Source organism: Labeo rohita, chromosome 10 (genome assembly GCF_022985175.1).
Source record: "Labeo rohita strain BAU-BD-2019 chromosome 10, IGBB_LRoh.1.0, whole genome shotgun sequence".
NCBI lineage: Eukaryota > Metazoa > Chordata > Actinopteri > Cypriniformes > Cyprinidae > Labeo > Labeo rohita.
The window spans coordinates 26,405,209-26,427,341 of record NC_066878.1 but is presented as its reverse complement, the minus strand read 5'-3'; the positions used below and the strand labels follow the sequence as shown (position 1 = coordinate 26,427,341).

Below are 22,133 nucleotides of genomic sequence, written 5' to 3'. Positions count from 1 at the left end.
AAAAATAAGTTTTTCACCAAAACAAAAGCTCTATGGTTTAATATTTGAAAGCAAAGGTAAACAAGTTAATATTAGCATTTTAATCGCAACCTTTTTATTAAAATAAATAAATAATATTAAAAAAATAGTAATAGTACATCATAGTTGTTTTCATTTTATATAATTTTTTTTTTTTTTTTTTTTTTAAGTATTCTAAAAATTAAAATTATTTTGGAATACTACAGTTTAACAGTATTATAGCAACATTTCATTATTTAATTTTGAATTTATTCTTTAATGTGATCAAATAATAACGTATGGCAAATTTAATTTTAAGTCATGGTTTTAGGTTTTAATAAAATGGCCATGTTGGTCAATGTTATTTTTCCCAACATCACAATGAATTATTAATTATTTTATTCTCCATAATAATATGCAACAATAAAATACGCAAAATACTTGCATATTTTTGTACACAACTGGTTTTTAAACAGGTTTATAGTTAAATGCCTGAAATAAAGTCTCTTGTGAACACAAGCTCAAGATATTTTCACAATTTATTCTATGACACAAAATACCTCAGTAATACCTCCTTGTGTTTTTTTCCCCCAAAGCTTTTACTTGTCAGGAAATTTATTAATTTAAACTCACCTTAACAGACTCTTATAAACAACAGACTCATTTATAAACAGACTTTATAATTGCACTATTCCAAACTATTCTTACATAAATTTTCAGTAAAAACATTTTTAAATAAAGTCATGTGAAGCCTACACGTAGCTTTTCAGTTCTGCCAATTGTATTTAGGCTTCAAAATTTGCTTAGATAATTATGATGAACACAATGAGTAAGAATCAAACTTTCAATGGACACAGAGCTTGTTTTCTGCAATAATCCAAAAGCCATTTGAATAATCACAATGGGTTTTTAATCGAGGGAAACAGGGTAATACTAACTTACAGGTTGGCCTATAAAAAAAAACTGTCACTATGGTGCTCTATGAGCCAGGAAACACACGCAAAGGAGATAAATAAAGCTGGTTCTGATTTCATGTTGTCAAGAATACGATTAGGCTGCTTTAAGACACAAACGGAAGCTGTACCTTCATATTAGACGCCTCCGTCTCCAGTTTGGTGAGGTGGTTGGAGTTGTCCTCGAGCTCTTGTCTCAGGTTGGAGTTCTCCATTTTCAATGCCTCCACTTGCTTCAGCAGCTGATCATAAGATGCTGCAGCCATCTTGGACTATCTCTTGACCTACAATAACCCAGAACAGAGGAGCAGAGTAATGCTTGACTAATACGGCTGATGCCAGAGCGAAGGATGAACAACAGATGCATACAATTCTGACATATAAGATGATCAGAAAAACATACAGGTCTGGAACTAAATGTGGGTGAGTAAGTGAGTTACTATTTGCCATGCAGTCAATGACCAGGTCATGACACTGATCAAAAATACAATAACACACGTGCCTCACATGTGTGTGTTTGTGTGTGTGTGTGTGTGGATGGCAGAGCCGATGCCCGCCAGCCATTTTTTCCTGTGCAGTGAGTCCAGTCAAGCAAATGGTTATGAGAGGCAAAGTGACACGAATCAAGAGCATGGAGCTGCAATGAAGTTCCTATTTTTATCTTCGTCCTGAAGTGAAGGCCTGATCAACCATGTGGAAAAATCTATCAGCACACCGCCACTAAATTACCACTGACATGCTAAAGATCAACGGCAAACCCTGTTCAGCATGACTCTGGATTTCTGTAGCCACACAATAATCAATGCAACCTAAATAACTGCATTTTGCATTTTATGAAGAACCTGTTTTTTGTTCCAGCAGGTGAAAATGAAGCATCTGATCACTTAAAATTAAAATCACACCTCTCTTCAAAAACACACAGAAATCATGCAAATGCTGCAAGACGATGCACACGCTGAACTTTAATACTTAGTGTCTAATCAGCAACGCAGCTGCACATTTGCACTCAAAAACAGGTTTTTGCCAAAATACCAAATTACTATTTTTACAAATTATCTCAGCATTAGGAATATCCATGGCTTGTTAGGTAAAGCATTGCATTATCAAAATACAGATTTTATAGCAAAAACATGTAATTGAAAAAGAACACATTGCATGCATAAGAAAAAAATGCTGAACATTAAAACTTGCAACGCAACTATGTGCATATCCCTTTAAAGTTTTTTTTTTGCCAAAATATAAAATTGTGTGTCAGCATTAGGTATATCAATGCCCTGTGATGTAAAAAAAAATAAATAAATAAATTTTATATACTTATGAGCAATGCAACTAAGTACATTTGTCTTAAAAACATTTGATGACAAAATACCAAAATTATAAGACATCTCAGAATTAGGAATATTAATAGCCTGTGATGTAAAATATTGCAACATTATCAAAATACAGATTTTCTAGCAAAAACATGTAACTGAAAAAGAACATATTGCATGCATAAGAAAAAAGACTGATCATTAATACTTATGCGTAATGCAAGTATTTGCCTTTAAAAAAGGTTTTTTGCCAGAATACCAAATTATATGTCAGCATTAGGAATATTGATGCCCTGTGTTTTAAAATATTGAAACATCATTAAAATACTGATACTTCTGAACAATGCAACTACGTGCAATTGCCTTCAAAAACAGTCTTTTGCCAAAATGCTAAATCATATGTCAGCATTAGGAAAAGTACTTCCCTGCAATGTAAAATATTGCAACATTATCAAAATACAGATACTTATGAGCAACGCAACTATGTGCATTTGCCTTCAAAACCAGTATTTTGCCAAAATGGCAAATTATATATCAGCATTAGGAATAACAATGCCCTGTGATGTAAAATATTGCAACATTACCAAAATACAGAAAGGAGAAAAGAATTGAGAACATGCTATTGCACGCAATAGAAAAACACTTAAAAAGCAATGCAACTGTGCATTTACCTTCAAAAACAGTTTCTGCTAAAATACCAAATTGCACAGTGCAAAAAAAAATATCAAATGAAAAAGTGATTGTGCATGTTATGTGACCATTTTACAACATGCACAATAAACAAAATTCCTTTCATTCCACTTTCACCAGGTAGTGTTTAACCTGGTTTTACATTAACCAACACCAGCAGCCTACATTACTAGAAGACAGTCAATGTGTCAGGGCTAATTTGCAGCTGTGTCCAATCAATGTGACTCCGCTACGGATTCTGCCACTGTTTCCAGGGCATCCACGGCCATTAGGAAGCATAATTTATCAAAAAGGGGAAAATATTCCTACCTGCCTCTTTATTGCACATTGCTCAGATTTCTAAATGCAATTAAATGCAGGTGGTTCTGACCAAAATGTAGAACTTGCATGTGAATAATTCAAACCTAAACATCCAAAATTCTTTGGTTTGCATAATCCATATAATTACATCAAGATCTTGCTATTATTAAGCAACCTGAATAATTAACCAGCTTGGATGCATATGATTTAATGCCAACAGCATGCTACACTCTTTGGGCTGTTATGAGGGCAAAATGAGTCCGATTGCCACAGAAATCTGCTGACACACATCTGACGACACACATTTGGTGAATAAATAAATGCTTGCACTTTTAAAGGTAATAAAAGGCCACGAAAGGTGAAATTAATGATGCATTTTATGCTTACAAATATTAAGTGTAGCGTTGCAATTTTATAGTTTGTAAATGCACTGTAATGAAGATTCATGGAAATGCATTTAATAGTATATATAAAAACCTCTCTCTGTCATGAAGACAGAGCAAAATGGTCGACAGCTATTCAGCAAAAAGGCTCGAGACAGAATCAGAAGGAAACAGGGAGGAGTAAAAAGAAGAAAGACTCATTAATATTTCAACACTTTCTTCAAAAACACGAATGTTTGCACCTTCACACCTCTGCATTATTCCACAAATGCAACCGTTTTCTAAACGTTGTGTGCATTTATTCACCAGAGGTGCAGTGTTGTGCATGCAGCGCTTATGATGCATTAAAGCAGTCACCTCTTCACCAGCAATGCAAGATGCTAAAATTCCCTGCAGTCAAGATGCCCTTCCCTCCGCGCACAAAGACACGGTGACCAACGACATCCCGGTCTCACATGCACCATCTAACCTGCCAAAATGGTGTTTTACACCAACAAATCCAGCATTAAACATCTGCTTTGTTTGCTAAAACAGAAAAAAAGCTTTTCTTGCAAGAGCTCCTCCATCTTGACAGGAGCAATTACTGCTTACATTTAGTGTGGAATCCGTGTCCATCGCTATAAATAATCAGCCTGCTCACGCATCTGTCCTCGCACAGCACAAAAGAGGCTTTTTAAGCGTCCCAACGATAAAGCCAGAATCCCGATCTATGCACATCCCCCCACACCCTCTCAATAACCAGGCATCAAAACAAAAGGCTTATCGGCACCGCCTTGCTGTACCGCACAAACGCGCTATTATTTCCCCCGTGCTGAATAGCCGGAGCGGCAGACGACGCATCTGCACGTTTGCATCGAGAGACCAGGGCGTTAAACGGAGACTTACCCCATTCTGCACCAGTGACAGCCTCCATCCCAGCAACCCATCAACTGTGTCAGTTGCCGGAGAGCATCCAGCCAGCCCTGAGTCACATGGGCGAGGGCTTGGCCAATCAGAAAGCAGCCAGCCTAGGCCGGTGTTGGTGCAGTGGCTGATGGTGGCTGGCCAGATTTTGGCCCCACCGCACAGCTGCTTCCCCTGACTGGCTTTTAAAGCTCTCGTGGGGGGGAAGTGGTGCGGCCCCGGGCGTACGGGGTGCTGGGGATGCAGAGACAGGTCAGAACGACTGAAGGTCACATGACCTGATATACAATCAACAAATCAATATGGCAGCCTAACCACAGAGTATATGGAAGATGCATGGTAAATGAATTAAAGCAATGTTATGATGGACAAACAAACTGACAGATGCAACTGAAATCTACATCAACATCCGAAAAAACAAAGAATTAAAAACAAAACCAACATCTTGAAAAAAAAAAAAAAAAAAAAAAAAGCATAATTGTGTTATATGTACAAACAAGTCTAATTTAAAAAAAACATAACATCTTGCATACATATAGGCTGACAAAAAAATTACTTGTATAACTAATAATTGTTGCATGCAATGTAATTATATGTATCAGATTTAATAATTATTTGCAATGATTAATTATATAATTACGTTCATACATCTTTCCACTGCTTATCCAGGACTAAAATGTAACATAATTAGTAAATTTCCAGAAACCTTCCAAAAAATCCCTGGAAGATACCAAAAAATCCTGGAAAGGTTCAAAAATTTCTGGAATTGTTCCAAAATTTACTAGAAAATTTCCACCTTTCTGCAACACTATATATAATATAATATAATATAATTCCATGCAATGACATACATTTAAATGAATTAAAGTGAAATGAATTATTAAATTACGTAATTCAGAATTAATAATATATATACAAAAAATAATTTGAATTAATTTTTTATATTGAAATATTTTTATAATTAATTTAATTTATCATACAACAAATTATTTAAATTATGTAATTTAGAATGCATAATAATTTATAACAAATAATTTTATAATTATAATTTACATTGATAATAATAATGAATTCATTAATAATACAAATAAATATATAACATGCAATTCTGCAAATGCACAAGTATATAGTATTACCACAAATATAATTTTGTAGTTTTTCCACAAATATTTTAAAAAAATTATATGAATAACTATACAATTATATGCAGTGTTAGACATTCAGTTATTCATTTTATTATTTAATGGAATTTTCAATGTATAATGTAAATTAATAATTTAAGTTACATATTTAATTGATCATTTTGAATTACTTAAATATATAATCATAATTACATGTATTTTATTCATTTATTTATTATGACCAACACAACAAAAGCAATTTGTCCTATTCTTGAATTTCCATGCAAGATGGATATGCAAGATATACTATTTCCACAAAATTAACTTAACCAATCAAACAGAAATCTCTCGCTAAACACATTTCGAAACAAGCATTTTATGTACAAAAAAAATAATAATAATTTAAGCATTAAAAACCTATTATTTACATTTACTCACAATAGAGGCTTTTTTTTTTGCATTCAGCACAAGCAATTTCTAAATTTACCACACAAGATGACCAGTACACAAAACCAAAACAATAATGGACCTTATTCATAAAACTCGAGCAGAACGAATGTGTAAACCTTACAATTACACCATTTAAGACAAATGACAAACAAAAGGATTTACTTATGATTTACACAGAAGTGTTCTGCTTGTTTCATGAAAAAGGGTCACAGACGTGATTTTCCTTTCACAGATAATTTGAGGCCAAAACACAATGCACACATAACATTTGCTCCAAAATGTAAAGGACAATGGTGTCTCTTGTACCCTAAATGAAGGAAACCCATTAAATAATAGCTGAATACATCATGTCCAAATTCAGCAAACAAAATAAACAAATCTATCAATCACTGTCTTAAACAAACAACACATTTCTTAGTCTATAATCCGTACTATTCGGTCACAGTGGCGCTGCTGTCCATCATTGTGTGTTTACTGCTACTGTACAACTTTATCATTGCAATTACAGTCTCAAGAGTTCCCGAATAAGCCTTTGTGAATAATAAATCATGCTCTATAAGTGGCTGTGATTTGCGTTCTCAAACCGAGGTGGTGAATAGACAACACGGACGGGGGGGCTTTCTCTATATACGCTGGAAGTGTTTTTTTTTCTCATGTAAATGAGCTTTGGGTCTTTGAGAGCTGAAAAATGGACATTGGCACAGACTCTTGTTGGTCAGTCCTCTCTTGTGGGGCAATTCAATGGGAAACTGTCCGCACTTTTTCTTCCTTGTGTGGGAAAACATTCCAGATAGAAGAGGAAAGGCTAATGTTTTGTGCCATTTAAAAAACTTCTATCTATAATTTCCTTCCTTAAGTATCCCTGTTCATTTAGTGCCAGGGAAGTGCACACTATGTAGGATATAAACATGATTACACAAATATTTTGCGACATACCCAATTCGATAAGTGTTCAATCAAATCCATAGACAATGCACACAAAAACACATATTAAACTATTTGAAAGCACTTTTGCACAATATATGGTAAAATACACAAAACAGGCAAAATCTGGTACTCACTTCATGTTTGCTTACTTCAAAACTAAATTAAATATTAATGAGGTTTGTTACGGTCAAACAAATCGTGCACATGAAAAGTAAAGTCTCAACCAAGCTATTTCATCCAATTAAACCCCAACAAGAATTCAGAGGAACGTTAAAATAAAAATTAAAACATCATTTGCAATTCTAGGTCAGTTTTAGCGGATCGAAGCTCCTCCAGATTCATATCAGAACAAATACTAATGCAAATTTAAAGGAAATCAAAAATTACAATTCTGTAATTATTTATTAAAATTTACTTTTAAAGACCTTTTTAGGACCAAGAATAATATCTAAAGAATAATCTGAAAGGAAAACAATGTGTCAATTAATTCAGTCTCTAAACGTAAATGTCTTATATAAGCAATGCTTCAAAGTTCAATTTTTTTTTCATTCAACAAAATAATTTTTTTCCCCCATCTTTTATTATAGCATGTAATCACGCTGCAAAAAAGTGATACTCTTCTTTCCATTTTTGTCTTGTTTTCCAGTGCAAATAGATCCTTAAATCAAGATGCATTTGCTTAAGAAGCAAAATTACATAAGATAAGAAGTCTTGTTTTAGAAGAGAGTTTATGATTAACCCTTTAACTGTCACGCCCATTTTTGAACACAGACATACAAATGCACTATCCAGACTTAAATTTGTATAATTCATGAATGATAATGATGTACATTTTCTGTGGTAATGCAATGTCTGATTTTAAAATGCCTTTCAAAGGATGAATTTTGAGATTTTAAGTTTTGCACTGACATATAATTCCTTATGATTTCTAAATTGTGATAGGGAAAAAGGCAACGAAGAAAGTCTTTTGTGTCAAAGGTCAGAACTCATGTAATGACGTAGATTTTTTAAGTTGCACTCTTGACATTTATGTACTCTGTACATAAATCGTCTGTTCCAGATTCATACACATTATTATTTATTTTAAGTTTTTATTTTATTTAAATGTTTTTTCTGTTCTCATGTCAGATATGTACATATGCATGTATGAATGCATGTATACTCTGATTCTGGAATTCTGATTCTGACATATATATTAACCTATTACTTTTCCTACATAATTTGTAAGACAAAAAATATGGTAAAATATCTATTTAGGAGTCTTACACCTTTCCAACAAAATATAGTTTGTCATGATTAGATTAGGATTTATTTGTAATACGGTGAATTAAACTTAGGCGTCACAAGGGGAAAGCATAAACTCAATTTTGTTAAATTTCTCAGAAAACAAGACCTCATATCTTCATTTTGCATTAAGGATGCTTAGATGTACGTATTGGGGGAAACACCAACACATGTATTCTTTTTTTGCAAAGCATATAATTTTTTTTTTTACAATTTCTTAATTTCTGATTTAAGACCTTTTTAGGCCTTAATCTGTGCAGTTAATTAAGACCCGATGAACCCCTGCTTTATATTCCTATACCAAACCTGACTTCTAAAAATTCTGAATAAAATACTAGCGACTGTTTTCTATGCAAAATACAATAAAGGAGGATTAAAACAAGCAAACAAACCAGCAACAGAATGCAAAACTGTACAACACCCCTAATAATTAAGTAATCCACTGCAGACATGGGCATTATGAACTGTCCAATATGAATACCATTACTAAATGCACTAACATTAAGAAGTAATGTCAAAACTGCTTATATAGCTAGATGGTGATTAATTACAATGAGACTGATTTCTCAAAACAGCTGAAACCACACGTGACAACAACAGCTGAAACCACGTCAAACCATATTCAAAGGCTCCGTCAAAGTCAAACGACCCGTATTGTGCTTCAGCAGGGGAGAGGTAAAAATAACAACACTTTTCTTCATCTAAAAAACATCACAGCACAGTGATTTTGTAAAAAACACAAGTTTTCCTCACCGTCTGCCAGTGCAGGGCACTTGCCAAGGGGTGCAGCGCAGATCCAATGCTGGACTCCTGTAACGAACAACGGATTTATCAGAGAGATGCAGAGTTCATCAGACTGCTTGAGTAGTTTATTTCTCTTATTACAGTGAATAACAGAACAGAGCAACAATAGATTAAGTTTATTAGAGCAGAATTTAAGAGAATTCTGAGAAGTATAGAATAGTATTACAGTACAATCAACTGTAAAGTTTATTAGGGTAGTAACATATTTTATTAGAGTAACGTGCTGTTACTATGGTATTTTATTTTTCCTGGGAATTCATTATACATATACATATATAAACATATATATATATATATATATATATATATATATATATATATATATATATATATATATATATATATATATATATATATATATATATAAAATATAAAACAAACAAAAATAAATAAACATACATTAAACTATTAAAATAACATACAGTGTAACTTAAAAAAAAAATAATAATATATATATATATATATATATATATATATATATATATATATATATATATATATATATAAACAAAAATAAATAAACACATTAAACTATTAAAATAACAGTGTAACATAATAAAAATAAATTATATATATATATATATATATATATATATATATATATATATATATATATATATATATATATATATAAACAATTAGAATATTTTATTAAAATATTTTTATCATTTAAATTATTTATACAAACAAGTTTTTAAAATGAGATGATGTTAGAGTGAGGTAAATACTTAACTTTATGTAAATTGTAGGTTTTTAACAGTATAGGGCAGTAAAATACACAATATACATACGTAACATTTGCACTGATTAGTTTTTATTCAATATTAATGGATGGGTGCTCATATCACAGCTGTTCTACAAACTCTTAACACACAAATACACATAAACAGACACTTCTTCAGGCTTTAGTTTGAGAAAACACTACTTGTTTTAAGAGCACACCGTCTTATAAAGTCAAACAAAGCACTATTAACATAAACTTCCGTATACTAACGTGTATCTGAGATTATGTTGTTTATATAAACACTACTGAAGCTATTTAAAGTCTTACCTGCACAAACATTCGTCCTCTTCCACTAAATAACTCGAGTTTATCGCCCAAGCCGGAATAAATCCCGTGAATTCATATTGTTGGAGTCCAATGAACGGATATTTCTCGGTTTGCTGATAATATCATGTGTTTGTTTCAAACTTTTTCTTCTTTTGTGTGAGTGATTTTCTCCTCAGCAGCTCCAGTCCCCGCGACGCTTCGCCATATTGTTAGTGGAGTGAGGCTGCGCGCATGCGCCGTAAGCTGCGTGCTCAACACGACACCAAGCGGCGGGCGAAAGAAGTGCTTTAATCTCTTCGATAATGAGTAGACACGTGATAATGATAATGATGATAATAACAACAACAACAACAACAACAATAATAATAATAATAATAATAATATTAATAAATAATTGCCATTGCAACCAACTAAAAAATCAAACAAAGTGAAAGATTTTGAAAGCTTGCATTGCCTGACGAAGCCTATTTTATATTACAACAGAAGCAATAACTGTAGCTGGTGTTTTAGTGTAAATGCAATGGAATATTTTTGTAGAAAAAGAAAAAACTTAAAATGACATTTTATGTTGCTCACACCAATTTGAGAAGAATATAATGTATTTACATTAAATTATTTTAATTGAATTAGTTTTAAATTAAATGATTTGAAATGTAAATGTGTTAAATGAGTATATTATTTATGTTTATATATTGTTCCTGGTCATATTTAACATGTGTAATGTACATAACGTAATGTACAATCAATTATTTTGTTTAAGATTTTAATGTATAATAATTATAATATAATAATATTATAATATTATACTTTTAAGGTTTTATTTATTTACACAATATTTTCAACGAATACATTTTAATTTAAAATGTATTAAATTATTATATTATTTAATTTTTCTTAATATTTAACATGACTTGTTTATTAAACTATTTTATTTAAAAAATCATTATTTATAATAACATTTTGATGTTATAATAAATAAATAAATGTTATTATTTATAAAAATCATTATTTATAAAAAAGTTGATGTTATAATAAATAAATGATTTTATTTAAATAATTATTATTTATAAAAATATTTTTATTTATTTAAAAAATTAACGTTAGAATAAATAAATAAATAAATGTATTTATTGTTTAAAAAATCATTATTTATAATAAAATGATGTTATATTTGATGTTATAATAAATAAATAAACACAATTCATTATTTATAATAAAATTGTAACGTTATAATGAATAAAAAAAATCATTATTATCAATATTTCAAAAAATCATTATTTATAATACAATTTTTATGTTATATAAATACATACATATATACGTAAATAATTTTATTAAAAAATATGTATTTATAATAATTTTTTGTTATAATAAATAAATAAATAAATAATTTTATTTCGAAAAAGCATTATTTATAATAGCAATTTGATGTTATAATAAATAAATAAATGTATTTTTAAAAAATCATTATTTATAATAAAAATTTGATGTTACAATAAATAAATAAATAAATAAATAATTGTATTAAAAATATTATTTATAATAAAAATTTGATGTTATAATAAACAAATTAATTAATTAAAAACATTATTTATAACGAAATATTGATGTTATAATATAAATGCATTTAAAAAAATCTTTATTTATAATAAAAATGTGTTACAATAAATAAATAAATGTATTTTAAAAATCATTGTTTCAAAAAATATTATTAAATATAAATATAAAATATTTATTAAATATAAATAAATAAATAGTATTGTTTTTAAAAAATCATTATTAATAATAAAATGTTGAAAAAAACATTATTTATAATGAAATTTTGATGTTAAAATAAAAAAATAAAAAAATCTTTATTTATAATAAAATGTTGCTGTTGAAATAAATGAATGAACGAATGAATGAATGAATGAATGAATGAATGAATAAGCAAGACAGAATCCCTGACAGCATTTTTAGATGAGAGGATGCGCTGAGTATCCAACAGGTGGCAGGACAGTCCTGCTCATGACACACTGATGTGTGCGCGTGCCCGTGGGAGGAGTCACACACATGAACAGCCGCTCGGGCTGCTTGGCAACACACAGCATGAATTCAAGTGAAACACGTTCGGTGAATCAGGAGGTTTTGATGGGACACTCGGATCAATCCAGCCCGACATCACCCGCTAAAGTCACCTACAGGCCCAAAACAGAACTAAAGGTTCGGGAGTTTACTTTCAAGAGCGCGATGAGCCTTACCACATAGAGTTTATTCATCATATGAGTTCAGATGGGACATTCGGATGGTGCAACCATCAGGTGCATGAAGACCGAAGACGAGAACATGTAACAAAGGACAACAGGAGCTGGATGATGGATTGTAACATCCCGAGGTTTCTATAGGCTCTTCAGTTTGGATCTGAACTCTTTGTGGATCTTCTGTCCAGTCCAAGATGAGTTGTTTCTGTTCAGTCCAAGAGGAGTTTTACTGTGAGGTTCTGCTCCTGGATGAGTCCAAGCTGATTTTAACCACCCAACATCAGGGAATAAAGGTAAAAGATGCTTTTATGAAGATCCTCACAAATATGAATTGTGTTGATCCAGAGGGCCTGCATATTCCAATTTTCTTTTTTAACACACAAAAGAACAACATAGATATATTTTGTAAAGTAATATAATGATAAATCATACAGATTATGGTCAGTTCCTGTGTCTATTTTTAATGCTGTGTTCATATTGGAGAGGTCCACACCCTAAACCCATGAGCTCAGCACACTGTTAACCAGATTACAGTAACCAGATGATCTGGTTAAACACAACCAGACCGGCCTAATTAAATATAGCTGGCTGAACAGAGACTACAGTGGATTTATGTTTTAGGATGGTTGTGTAGAATGTTAAAAGCATGAATGTTGATATGCGGTGTTGTACATTAAATATTATTGAATATAAAGCAGTTATGGTGTGTGGAAGGAAATATTAAACATGTTAGTATAAACTAACTGAGAGGTATTATGGGATTGCTTTAGGTTTTTTTGGACGTGGTATGTTCATGAAGCGTTCTCAGAACTTAAAGTTCCCAGAACAAAGTTATCTTTTCTTTAACAAACACATACACTCAGTCAAGATTTGTATATTTTTTTTTATTATAAAAGACATCTCTTCTGCGCACCAAGCCTGCATTTATTTGATCCAAAGTACGGCAAAAACAGTAAAATTTAGAAATATTTTTACTATTTAAAGTAACTGTTTTCTAGCTGAATATATTGTAAAATGTAATTTATTTTTGTGGTCAAAGCTGAATTTTTAGCATCATTACTCCAGTCTTCACTGTCACATGATCCTTCAGAATCATTCTAATTTGCTTTTTTTTTAAATTATTATTGTTATGAATATTTAAAACAGTAGAGTACTTTTTTTTCAGGATTCTTTGATGAATAAAAAAATACAAAGATCAGCATTTATCTGAAATAAAAAGCGTTTGTAACATTATACACTATACCAGTTATAATTATAGAAGTTAATACTACTAATTTAGCAAGGATGCTTTAAATTGATCAGAAGTGATTATAAAGACATTTACAAAAGATGTCTATTTCAGATAAATGCTGTTCTTCTGAAGTTTCTATTCATCAAAGAATATGTTTTCAACATAATAATAATAATAAAAATGATTTTTGTGCAGCAAATCAGAATATTAGAATGATTTCTGAAGGATCTTGCGACGGGAGTAATGATGCTAAAATTTCAGCTTTGAAATCACAGGAATAAATTATATTTTAAAATATATTCAAATAGAAAAAAAATTCAAAATTTTACTGCTTTTGCTGTATTTTGGATCAGATAAATGCAGGCTTGGTGAGCAGAAGAGACTTCTTTAAAAATAGTAAAAATCTTACTGTTTGATGTTTTTCTGAAACATTTTAGTTGAGTGTTTCTAATGTTTTTTAAATGTTACTAATGGTTTCAGAATGTTCAGAAAACGCAACATACATTTTTTTCAAAATGATAAAATAGAACATTCCCTTTATGTTTGTATATAAGTAAGAAAAAAAAAACATTCAGAAGTAACATTTTCATTACTTACTGGGAACATAAGCGAAACGTTATTTTTGTTATTTCTGATATATTCGTACCAGTTTGGACAAATCAGTTGTATCCCAGCTTACAAAAATATGTTCTAAAACATTTTAATATTTCTATTAATCTATGAAAACGTTATTTCTGAATGTTCTCTGAAGTCCAGTTTTTTAAATGCTTAAAAATGTTTTTTAGAATGTTAACGGAACATTCCATGTTTATCATTTTGCAAACATTATGGAAAATGTTACTTTTGAATGTTCTCTGAACATTCTAAAATCAGTAGCAACATTTAAAAAAAGTTACATGAACATCCAGTGTTTCAGAAATGTAACATTTCATGAAGAGTATATAAATAATGGTTTGAGAACATTAAAAGACCAGATAGCTCTGAACAAAACTTCTATTAACGTCACTTGAGGAACATTGAGAAAACCTTCCCAGAACGTTCCCTGTCAGCCGGAATATTCCTGCTTTTTTTGTAATCGTTCACATGCAGCATGTTTGTCTCTGAACAGAGTACTGTCAGATATCGTGTTGCTGGTTTGCTATGAATAGTTAATGGACGGCGGAGCAGGAGGATCATTAGCAGGTCTTTAATGTACAGTACATAAGCCTTTTAAGCGTTTTTAGCTTGTTATCTGCAAGTAGGAGGTAAAAACAACAATGTGAAGGGCTCAGAAATGCTTTTTCATTACAGCTGTATTAGTTTGTTGCACTTTGCCAGACATGTAGTTCATGGTCACAGAGTTTAGGAACAGATTTTGAGATGAAAGTTGATGAAAGTGTCCATCTGTCACGCTTGTCTAGATGTTCTTAGCGTGACGCCCCATTTTCCTCCATCAAGGCCACTGAAAAAAACAACTCACTTTAAAACAACAAAAATGAAATTAAATCACATCAAATTGAGACCAAGGCGTTGCTATGCAGGTGAGTGCTAGGTGTTTCCTTCCCTTTTATGAAACCCCTAACACTACAAAATGAGCAATAAATGTTTTTTTGCATTTAAGTGCTTTATTTGTGCTTATAAAGCCTGATCACGTGCACAGATGCTTACACACATAAAACGCTGAGCATTTCACACACATTTTACGATACAAAGGCCTCATTGATTTGACCCAGACGGTGGTGTGTGTAGTTGTGCGTGAGGAACAGAACGCCTCACATGTTTCCATCATCGCAAAACAAAGACAGCAGCTCAAAGGCTGCGCTTGAGTCGAGGTGATGCTCTCCTGACATTTGCAAATGACAAAGAGAAACATTTATTTAGGGTCTGACCAGATTTAGACTGTCTTCCTCCGGTGTGTTTCCTGTGAGAGAATAGCAGTGCTTTCTAAACAATAAATGGCCTTTGGTATGTTTCAAAACAAAAAGATTATTCAAAGCTCCTATTGTGAAGTTTGAGGGTTCAGTGCGAGGCTACAGTGCATCAAAATTGACCTGAATATTTGAGAGTATCTCTAGGTCACATTTCACTCTAAAATTGAAAAGAAATTAAAAGAAGTAAGTACATGTTAATGCCAATTTTGCTTGGGGTGCAACAGACAGAGAAAGTGAAACTGGGAAAGTGAAGGGAAAATGTGGATTGTGGATTGTGGACGCCGTTGGAGCGACACCCTCGTCCTCCACACCCACCCATCCGTCAGCGGTCGGAGGGGGTGTGTGTCGTTTGGGAGTGTGCCGGCCGCTCCAGACAAAGGCAGAGGAACCCCGGTGATAAGATGGAGCAGATTTCCTCTGGCTGGATTTGAGGTGGACTAATGCGAGCTCTGGATCAAACCCCTTCGTTGTTGCGTTTAATGGGTTTCCAAAATGGGCTCGTGTGTGTTATTTTACATATTCACTTACAAGCACATTTCACAGCTCACATTAATGAACCTAATCAGCTAATTATACAGTACCGAAGAGGACAGGATGAAATTATTGAATGTTTTCTTGTGCCGTCTGACCTTTTAAGCCCATTATCTGGCGCTTATCTCATAATGACAATGTGGCACAAGAGACAGAAATAAACCACAACTAGAAAGCATGTCATGCATTTGCAGCTCATAAAATGCGTTTTTGTGCATCAGCTTTTCCCCATGGTAATCTCGATGTAACATGTTTGAAAAAACAACTAATGCATTAAAAATATATCTTTTTAATTTTCATTGAAAATGCATTAGGTTTTCTTTTTACAGGTTTAGAAGAATTCTTTATGTTTTCAAATGATGTTTTTTTTTATTGCTCACCAAGGTTGCATTTATTTGATCAAAAATACTGTAAAATCTGTAACATTTCTGTGTGAATTTCTTTCTTGCATGAGATGTTGTCGGAGCCATTAAACAGCATGCAAATATAGAATTTTCAACAGAACTGGAACAAAAATGTACAATTTACGTTTATCCAAAGTGACGTGCATTGCATTTAAGGTAAACATTTAATCTGGATATGCATTCCCTGGTAATCGAAACTCATGAACTTGGTTTTGCAACTGTTTGAGTTACAGGAATGCATTTAAATTCTGAATATCTTAATAATTTAATTTGTTCAAAAAATACAGTCAAATCTGTAATATTGTAAAATATTATTGCAATTTAAAATAACACATTTCTGTGTGAATTTCTTTCTTGCATGAGATGTTGTTGGAGCCAATAAACAGCAAGCAAAAACAGGAATGCTGGAATGCAATTAAATTAATTAAAATCATTAAATTAAAAAAATATAATTTGATGTGATCAAAAATACAGTAAAATCTGTAATATTATGAAATATTATTGCAATTTAAAATAACACATTTCTGTTTGAATATGTGTTAAAATGTAATTTATTTCTGTGATCAAAGCTGAATTTTCAGCATCATTACTCTAGTCTTTGGTGTCACACGATCCTTCAGAAATCATTCTAATATGCTGATTTGCTGCTAAAGAAACATTTCTGATTATTATGAATGTTGAAAACTGTTGTGTGGCCCAATATTTTTGTGGAAACGGTGATGCATTTTATTTTTCAGGATTCTTTGATGAATAGAAGGTTCAAAAGAACCGAATTTATTTGAAATATAATTTTTTTGTAACATTAAAACTGTCACTTTTGATCAATTTAATGCATCCTTGCTGAATAAAAGTATGAATTTCTTTTAAATAATCTTTTAAATGGCAGTGTATATTTAGCATATCTTTATATGAAATGTAGAATTCTATGTCCTCATTTACATATTGGTCTCTGTGTGGGGATTATGTGTGTTTATGTGTTTCTGTGTGTACATGATGAAATATGTGTGTGCGTTTTTGTGTGAGGTAGTGGTTTATGGTTTTGTCAGAGACAGGCACAGACAGACTCCAAACCTGAACTCTGAAACCCCTGACAGCCCAGAGATGTTTTATTGGCTCTGCCAACGTCTCATTCAAGAAAGGAATTCACTCAGAATATTCTACACAGCGGTGGTAACTTTCTGCCAACCAACTGTAAAATTATAGTAAAATTAGATGCCTTTTATTTGTTTGATGATAGTGGTGGCTAATATTACCATGTCATTAATACTTTGAATAATTATCATGAATACCATGCCAACACCATAGTAAATGTTCAACACCAACCCAAGGTATCACCTATGATACTCTTACTTAGTGAATACAAGTGTGCCAGAGAGAAATACGATATTTATTGTCCACTGCTTCCAGTGAGCCTGTCATACGACATTCCTCTGAGAAACCTCACCTCAATGGTAATTATATGAAACTTGCTATTAAAAACAATTAGTATTAAGGTGTTATTTGAAACACACTTAATCAACTAAACAGGGCTCTTGAGAATTCAAACCATCATTCATAAACCCGAGGAATGGGTTCATTTGTTGATATTTTAGATTCATAAATTGTAGGTGGACTGTTTTGTTTTGTAATTTATAAATTAAAAAAAAAGGCATATATTTTTACTATAGTTAACTTGGTATGGTATATATGTGATTTTTTTTCCAAGTCATTTTCATATACACTACCAGTCAAACAATTCTGAGATTGTTTTAATGTTTTTTTTTTTTTTAGAAATGTCTCTTCTGCTCACCAAGCCTGCATTTATTTGATCCAAAAATCACAGCAAAAACAGTAAAAATGTTAAATATTTGTACTATTTAAAATAACTATTTTCTATTTGAATATATTTTAAAATGTAATTTATTCATGTGTTTTCAAAGCTGATTTTTTTGGCATCGTTACTCCAGTCACATGATCCTTCAGAAATCATTCTAATATTCTGATTTGCTATATATTGAAAACAGCTGAGTAGATTTTTTTCAGGTTTCTTTGATGAATGGAAAGTTCTGCAAAAACAGCATTTATCTGAAATGGAAATCTTTTGTAACATCATAAATGTCTTTATCATCAATGTAAAGCACCCTTGCTAAATAAAAGTATTAATTTCTATAATCCCCCTGGTCTTTGAATCATTCTGTTCATCAAAGAATCCTGAAAAAAGTACTCAACTGTTTTAAATATTAATAATAAAAATAATAAAATAATAAATGTTTCTTGAACAGCAAATCAGTATATTAGAATGATTTCTGAATGATCATGTGACACTGAAGACTGGAGTAATGATGCTGAAAATTCAGCTTTGATCACAGAAATAAATTACATTTTAAAATACATTCAAATAGAAAGCAGTTATTTTAAATAGTAAAAATATTTCACAATATTACTGCTTTTGCTGTAACTTTGGATCAAATAAATGCAGGCTTGGTGAGCAGAAGAGGCTTAATTTCAGATTTTTTTCAGAAAATTTCAGAAAAATTTCAGAAACTTCAAGGCTCAGATGTTTAATTTTGTTAATATTTTTTTGAAGAAAGAAACACAAAAATAGTGATAAAAGCCAAACTATTAAAAATTTAATCATAATGACAATTTTTCTTCATTTAATGGACTTCATTGGTGCCCTGATTTTAAACTTCCAAAATGTAGTTTAAATGCAGCTTCAAAAGGCTCTAAACGATCCCAGCCGAGGAAGAAGGGTCTTATCTAGTGAAACGATCAGTCATTTTTTTCTGAAAATAAAAATGTGTATACTTTTTAAGCACAAAAGCTCATGTAGTGCAGGTTCTGGTATGCACATTCACGATGCTACGTATTGAATCATGTCGAAAGGTCACGCTGAATGTAGGCGGAACTACAGACCCAGTGTTTGCAAAGCGAACGCGCGAAGACTAAGCAAGTGCAAGTAAGTCAAACGCTGTTTACAAACAAAAAGGTACAACGTGTCTGAAGTTGTAGGAGAAAATAAGATGGAGTTTTTCGACATACTCTACCTTTTTTAGCCGGAGTACACAGACGATGAACTTAGACGTAATTCGTAGTAGTGATGAGAAGTTCGGATCATTTTACCGACTCGGACCTTTGAGTCTCATTCAGCAAAATGAACAGATCTTTTTTTGAGTCATTTCGTTAATTTTAGCAAAATCAGCATCATGTGACAGCCCCATAAGATGAACGAACGACTCGAAAAACCAGAAGACTCGAAACAGGTGAACTAATTCCAGTACAGAACCTGATAGGATGTTGCACGTGCGAGTGAACGAATCACTCCCCGAGATGACTCGTTCTTTGCGAGTCACATTAAAGATTCGTTCAAAATGAACAAATCGTTCAAGAACGACCTGTGTTTTCCTCAAAAAACATAATTTCTTTACGACTGAAGACAGAAAGACATGAACATCTTGGATGACAAGGGGGTGAGTAAATTATTTGCAAATTGTTGTTCTGGAAGTGGACTTCTCCTTTAATGTATACATTTGATCAGTTCATGCATTATCTGAGATCTTGGTGATCTTTGCAAACTGTTTGAGCTGTAGGAACGCAATTTAATTCTGAATATCTTGTTTGTTGGATATTTTAGCTATTTGACTTGTGCTTCCAGTTACCAATACAAGTGTAGTAGTCTCAGTTCCATTTAACACATACATAACATATATAAACTCATATAACTTCCATAGAATTCTGCTGATTTGGTCCAAAAATGGTGCAGACATGCAAAATCCATCTGTGGATTGAGTGTCAGCAGTGTTTGTGTGTCAGCTGAGGTCAGAAGATTTAACAGGCATTTGAAGGAGCGAGAAAAGAACATGACAATAATCTCTGCATCAGCGACTTCCTTCATTCACAATGAGAGTTGTAATCTCTCCTGTCAAACGCAGAATCAACACTGATCAGTTTGTTTTTCAGACACATTCCTTCAGAGTGTGCAGACGGCAGGAACGTCCTTAAATAAACTGCTGACGGCAATCAGAACGCTAATTATTCAGTTGATTGAGCTGATTGAGGTGCTCATCAAATTTACATCAACGATCCGTTTGGAAGGAGCTTTGAATTATAGAAGACAGTCAAAAATAATCAGGCCGCTTTGTCGTTCTTTTATGCTTTATTTAAACATTTCGTCTTTGATAAGAGTCATTCCAGATCATCCGAGTTATTCTGAATCGTGTCACGCTTAAAAACTACCTGCATCAGTCTTTAGTTTCCTTCCAGGCTTCTGTCCTCGATAATGGCCTGGTAGGTTCCTTTCGACGTCGAGTGCAAGCGCTCAACAAAGGCTTTTAGATACGCTCATCCGTCATCAAGCTGAAATTTCCAGCGACAGTCTCGCTTGTGTTTCAACAAGCCTCATGCATATGAATTATTACCGATGCTGGAGTCTAATTTTAAATCCGTCTGCTGCGCACAAACTTTCCCAAAGCGCACGGCTCCACAGAGATGTGGTTTCTGGGTTTTGGTTCCCAGAGGCACATGGAATATTCAGTTTCTTGATCTGTAGACTGAATCATAAAGTCAAATGCAGTAGTTGGGAAATCTCTTGTAGTTGATTATTAAAGAACTAAGAAACTTACTTATATGTTCACTTCTTAGTTCACAATGGGACAAAAAAAACAGTGTAGGATTTGCTTTGAAACCGTTTTTTACTCCGAAATTGCTAGTAAATGTCACAAATACTGTTATTACAAAGAAATGCACACTGAACACATTGAATTGAAATGAAAAATTTTGACTGAAATAGTGTTTTCTTGTGAAACATACTCAAAAAAATATTTTTTTACAGTGTATATTTAGATTCTAAATAAACTGAATGTATATAGCAGTTTAAATCATTTAATGACAAATGTCTGAGTTCATATTGAGATTGTGTGTTTAAAAATATTTAATGTATAATATATAATTTTGCATTGCATTTTGTGTAAATGCATTTATAGAGAATATCTGCAACTTAGTCCAGTTTGGGGGAATTGTAATGTTTAACCCTTGTGTGACCTTTTGGACATTTTTGTCCATTTCAGCTTTGTTTTTTTGGATCATTTTGCCTGTGTTTATTGCCGGCTGCATAAATTTTGGCACAGGTGTGTATTTTGATTGGAATTTTACTATTTCACTCCCATTTCCTTTCATAAATCTATTTTGCATTAGGTACAAAAAATAGTTCCTCTCAGGACCTTAAGGACAAAAATGTCCCCATTGCTATTTTTAATCACAGTGGCTTTTAACTGTAAAATGATAAAATTACGTTTTTGTTAATAGACTTTCATTCTGTTGGCAAGGCTTCAAATTTTTTTTTTTTTTTTAATTTTGGTGCCAATTTTTTTAGATTTGGCCAATAAAGCAAATGCTCGCTTTATTTCTGTTTTCTGCTTCTGCATATTATAGAGCCAATTGGATAAATATTGCAGCTATAATTGTGTGGGTGTGTTGGTACGGATGTCAGAGTGTGATTTGTATTTGTGTCATAAAAAAATTGTGTGTGTGTTTGTAATATTTGAGAGAGAAAAACTCTACTGTAAATCTCAAATTCAACCACTGTGTGCACCAGTGGAGTTTTGCTGGCGTCTAATGGGGAAAATTTAGTACTGTGCCCAAACAAAATCTCCCTGAAAGCTCATTT

General features: G+C 32.2%; 2 protein-coding genes across 4 annotated transcripts in view; one reads left to right on the top strand and one right to left on the bottom strand.

Annotated features, from left to right (window-relative positions):
• The window catches only part of apc (APC regulator of WNT signaling pathway), a 49,573-nt gene extending 39,177 nt beyond the window's left edge, over positions 1 to 10,396 (bottom strand). Inside the window, exons 1-3 of one of the 2 annotated variants that reach the window (XM_051120669.1) lie at positions 10,174 to 10,396; positions 9,072 to 9,128; positions 1,082 to 1,234 (exon numbers count right to left, since the gene is read on the bottom strand). In XM_051120669.1, the coding sequence (XP_050976626.1) occupies positions 1,082 to 1,216 (135 nt within the window). In that variant the 5' untranslated portion in view covers positions 1,217 to 1,234; positions 9,072 to 9,128; positions 10,174 to 10,396. Of the gene's footprint in view, positions 1 to 1,081; positions 1,235 to 4,518; positions 4,601 to 9,071; positions 9,129 to 10,173 lie in introns of those variants that run through there. The other variant, XM_051120671.1, reaches the window with a different exon arrangement.
• Positions 10,397 to 12,242: 1,846 nt separating this feature from the next.
• Positions 12,243 to 22,133, top strand: part of epb41l4a (erythrocyte membrane protein band 4.1 like 4A) — a 75,681-nt gene continuing 65,790 nt past the window's right edge. For both annotated transcript variants that reach the window (XM_051121577.1, XM_051121576.1), the window contains exon 1: positions 12,243 to 12,706. In XM_051121577.1, coding sequence (XP_050977534.1) covers positions 12,608 to 12,706 — 99 coding nt within the window. In that variant the 5' untranslated portion in view covers positions 12,243 to 12,607. The remainder of the gene's footprint in view (positions 12,707 to 22,133) is intronic.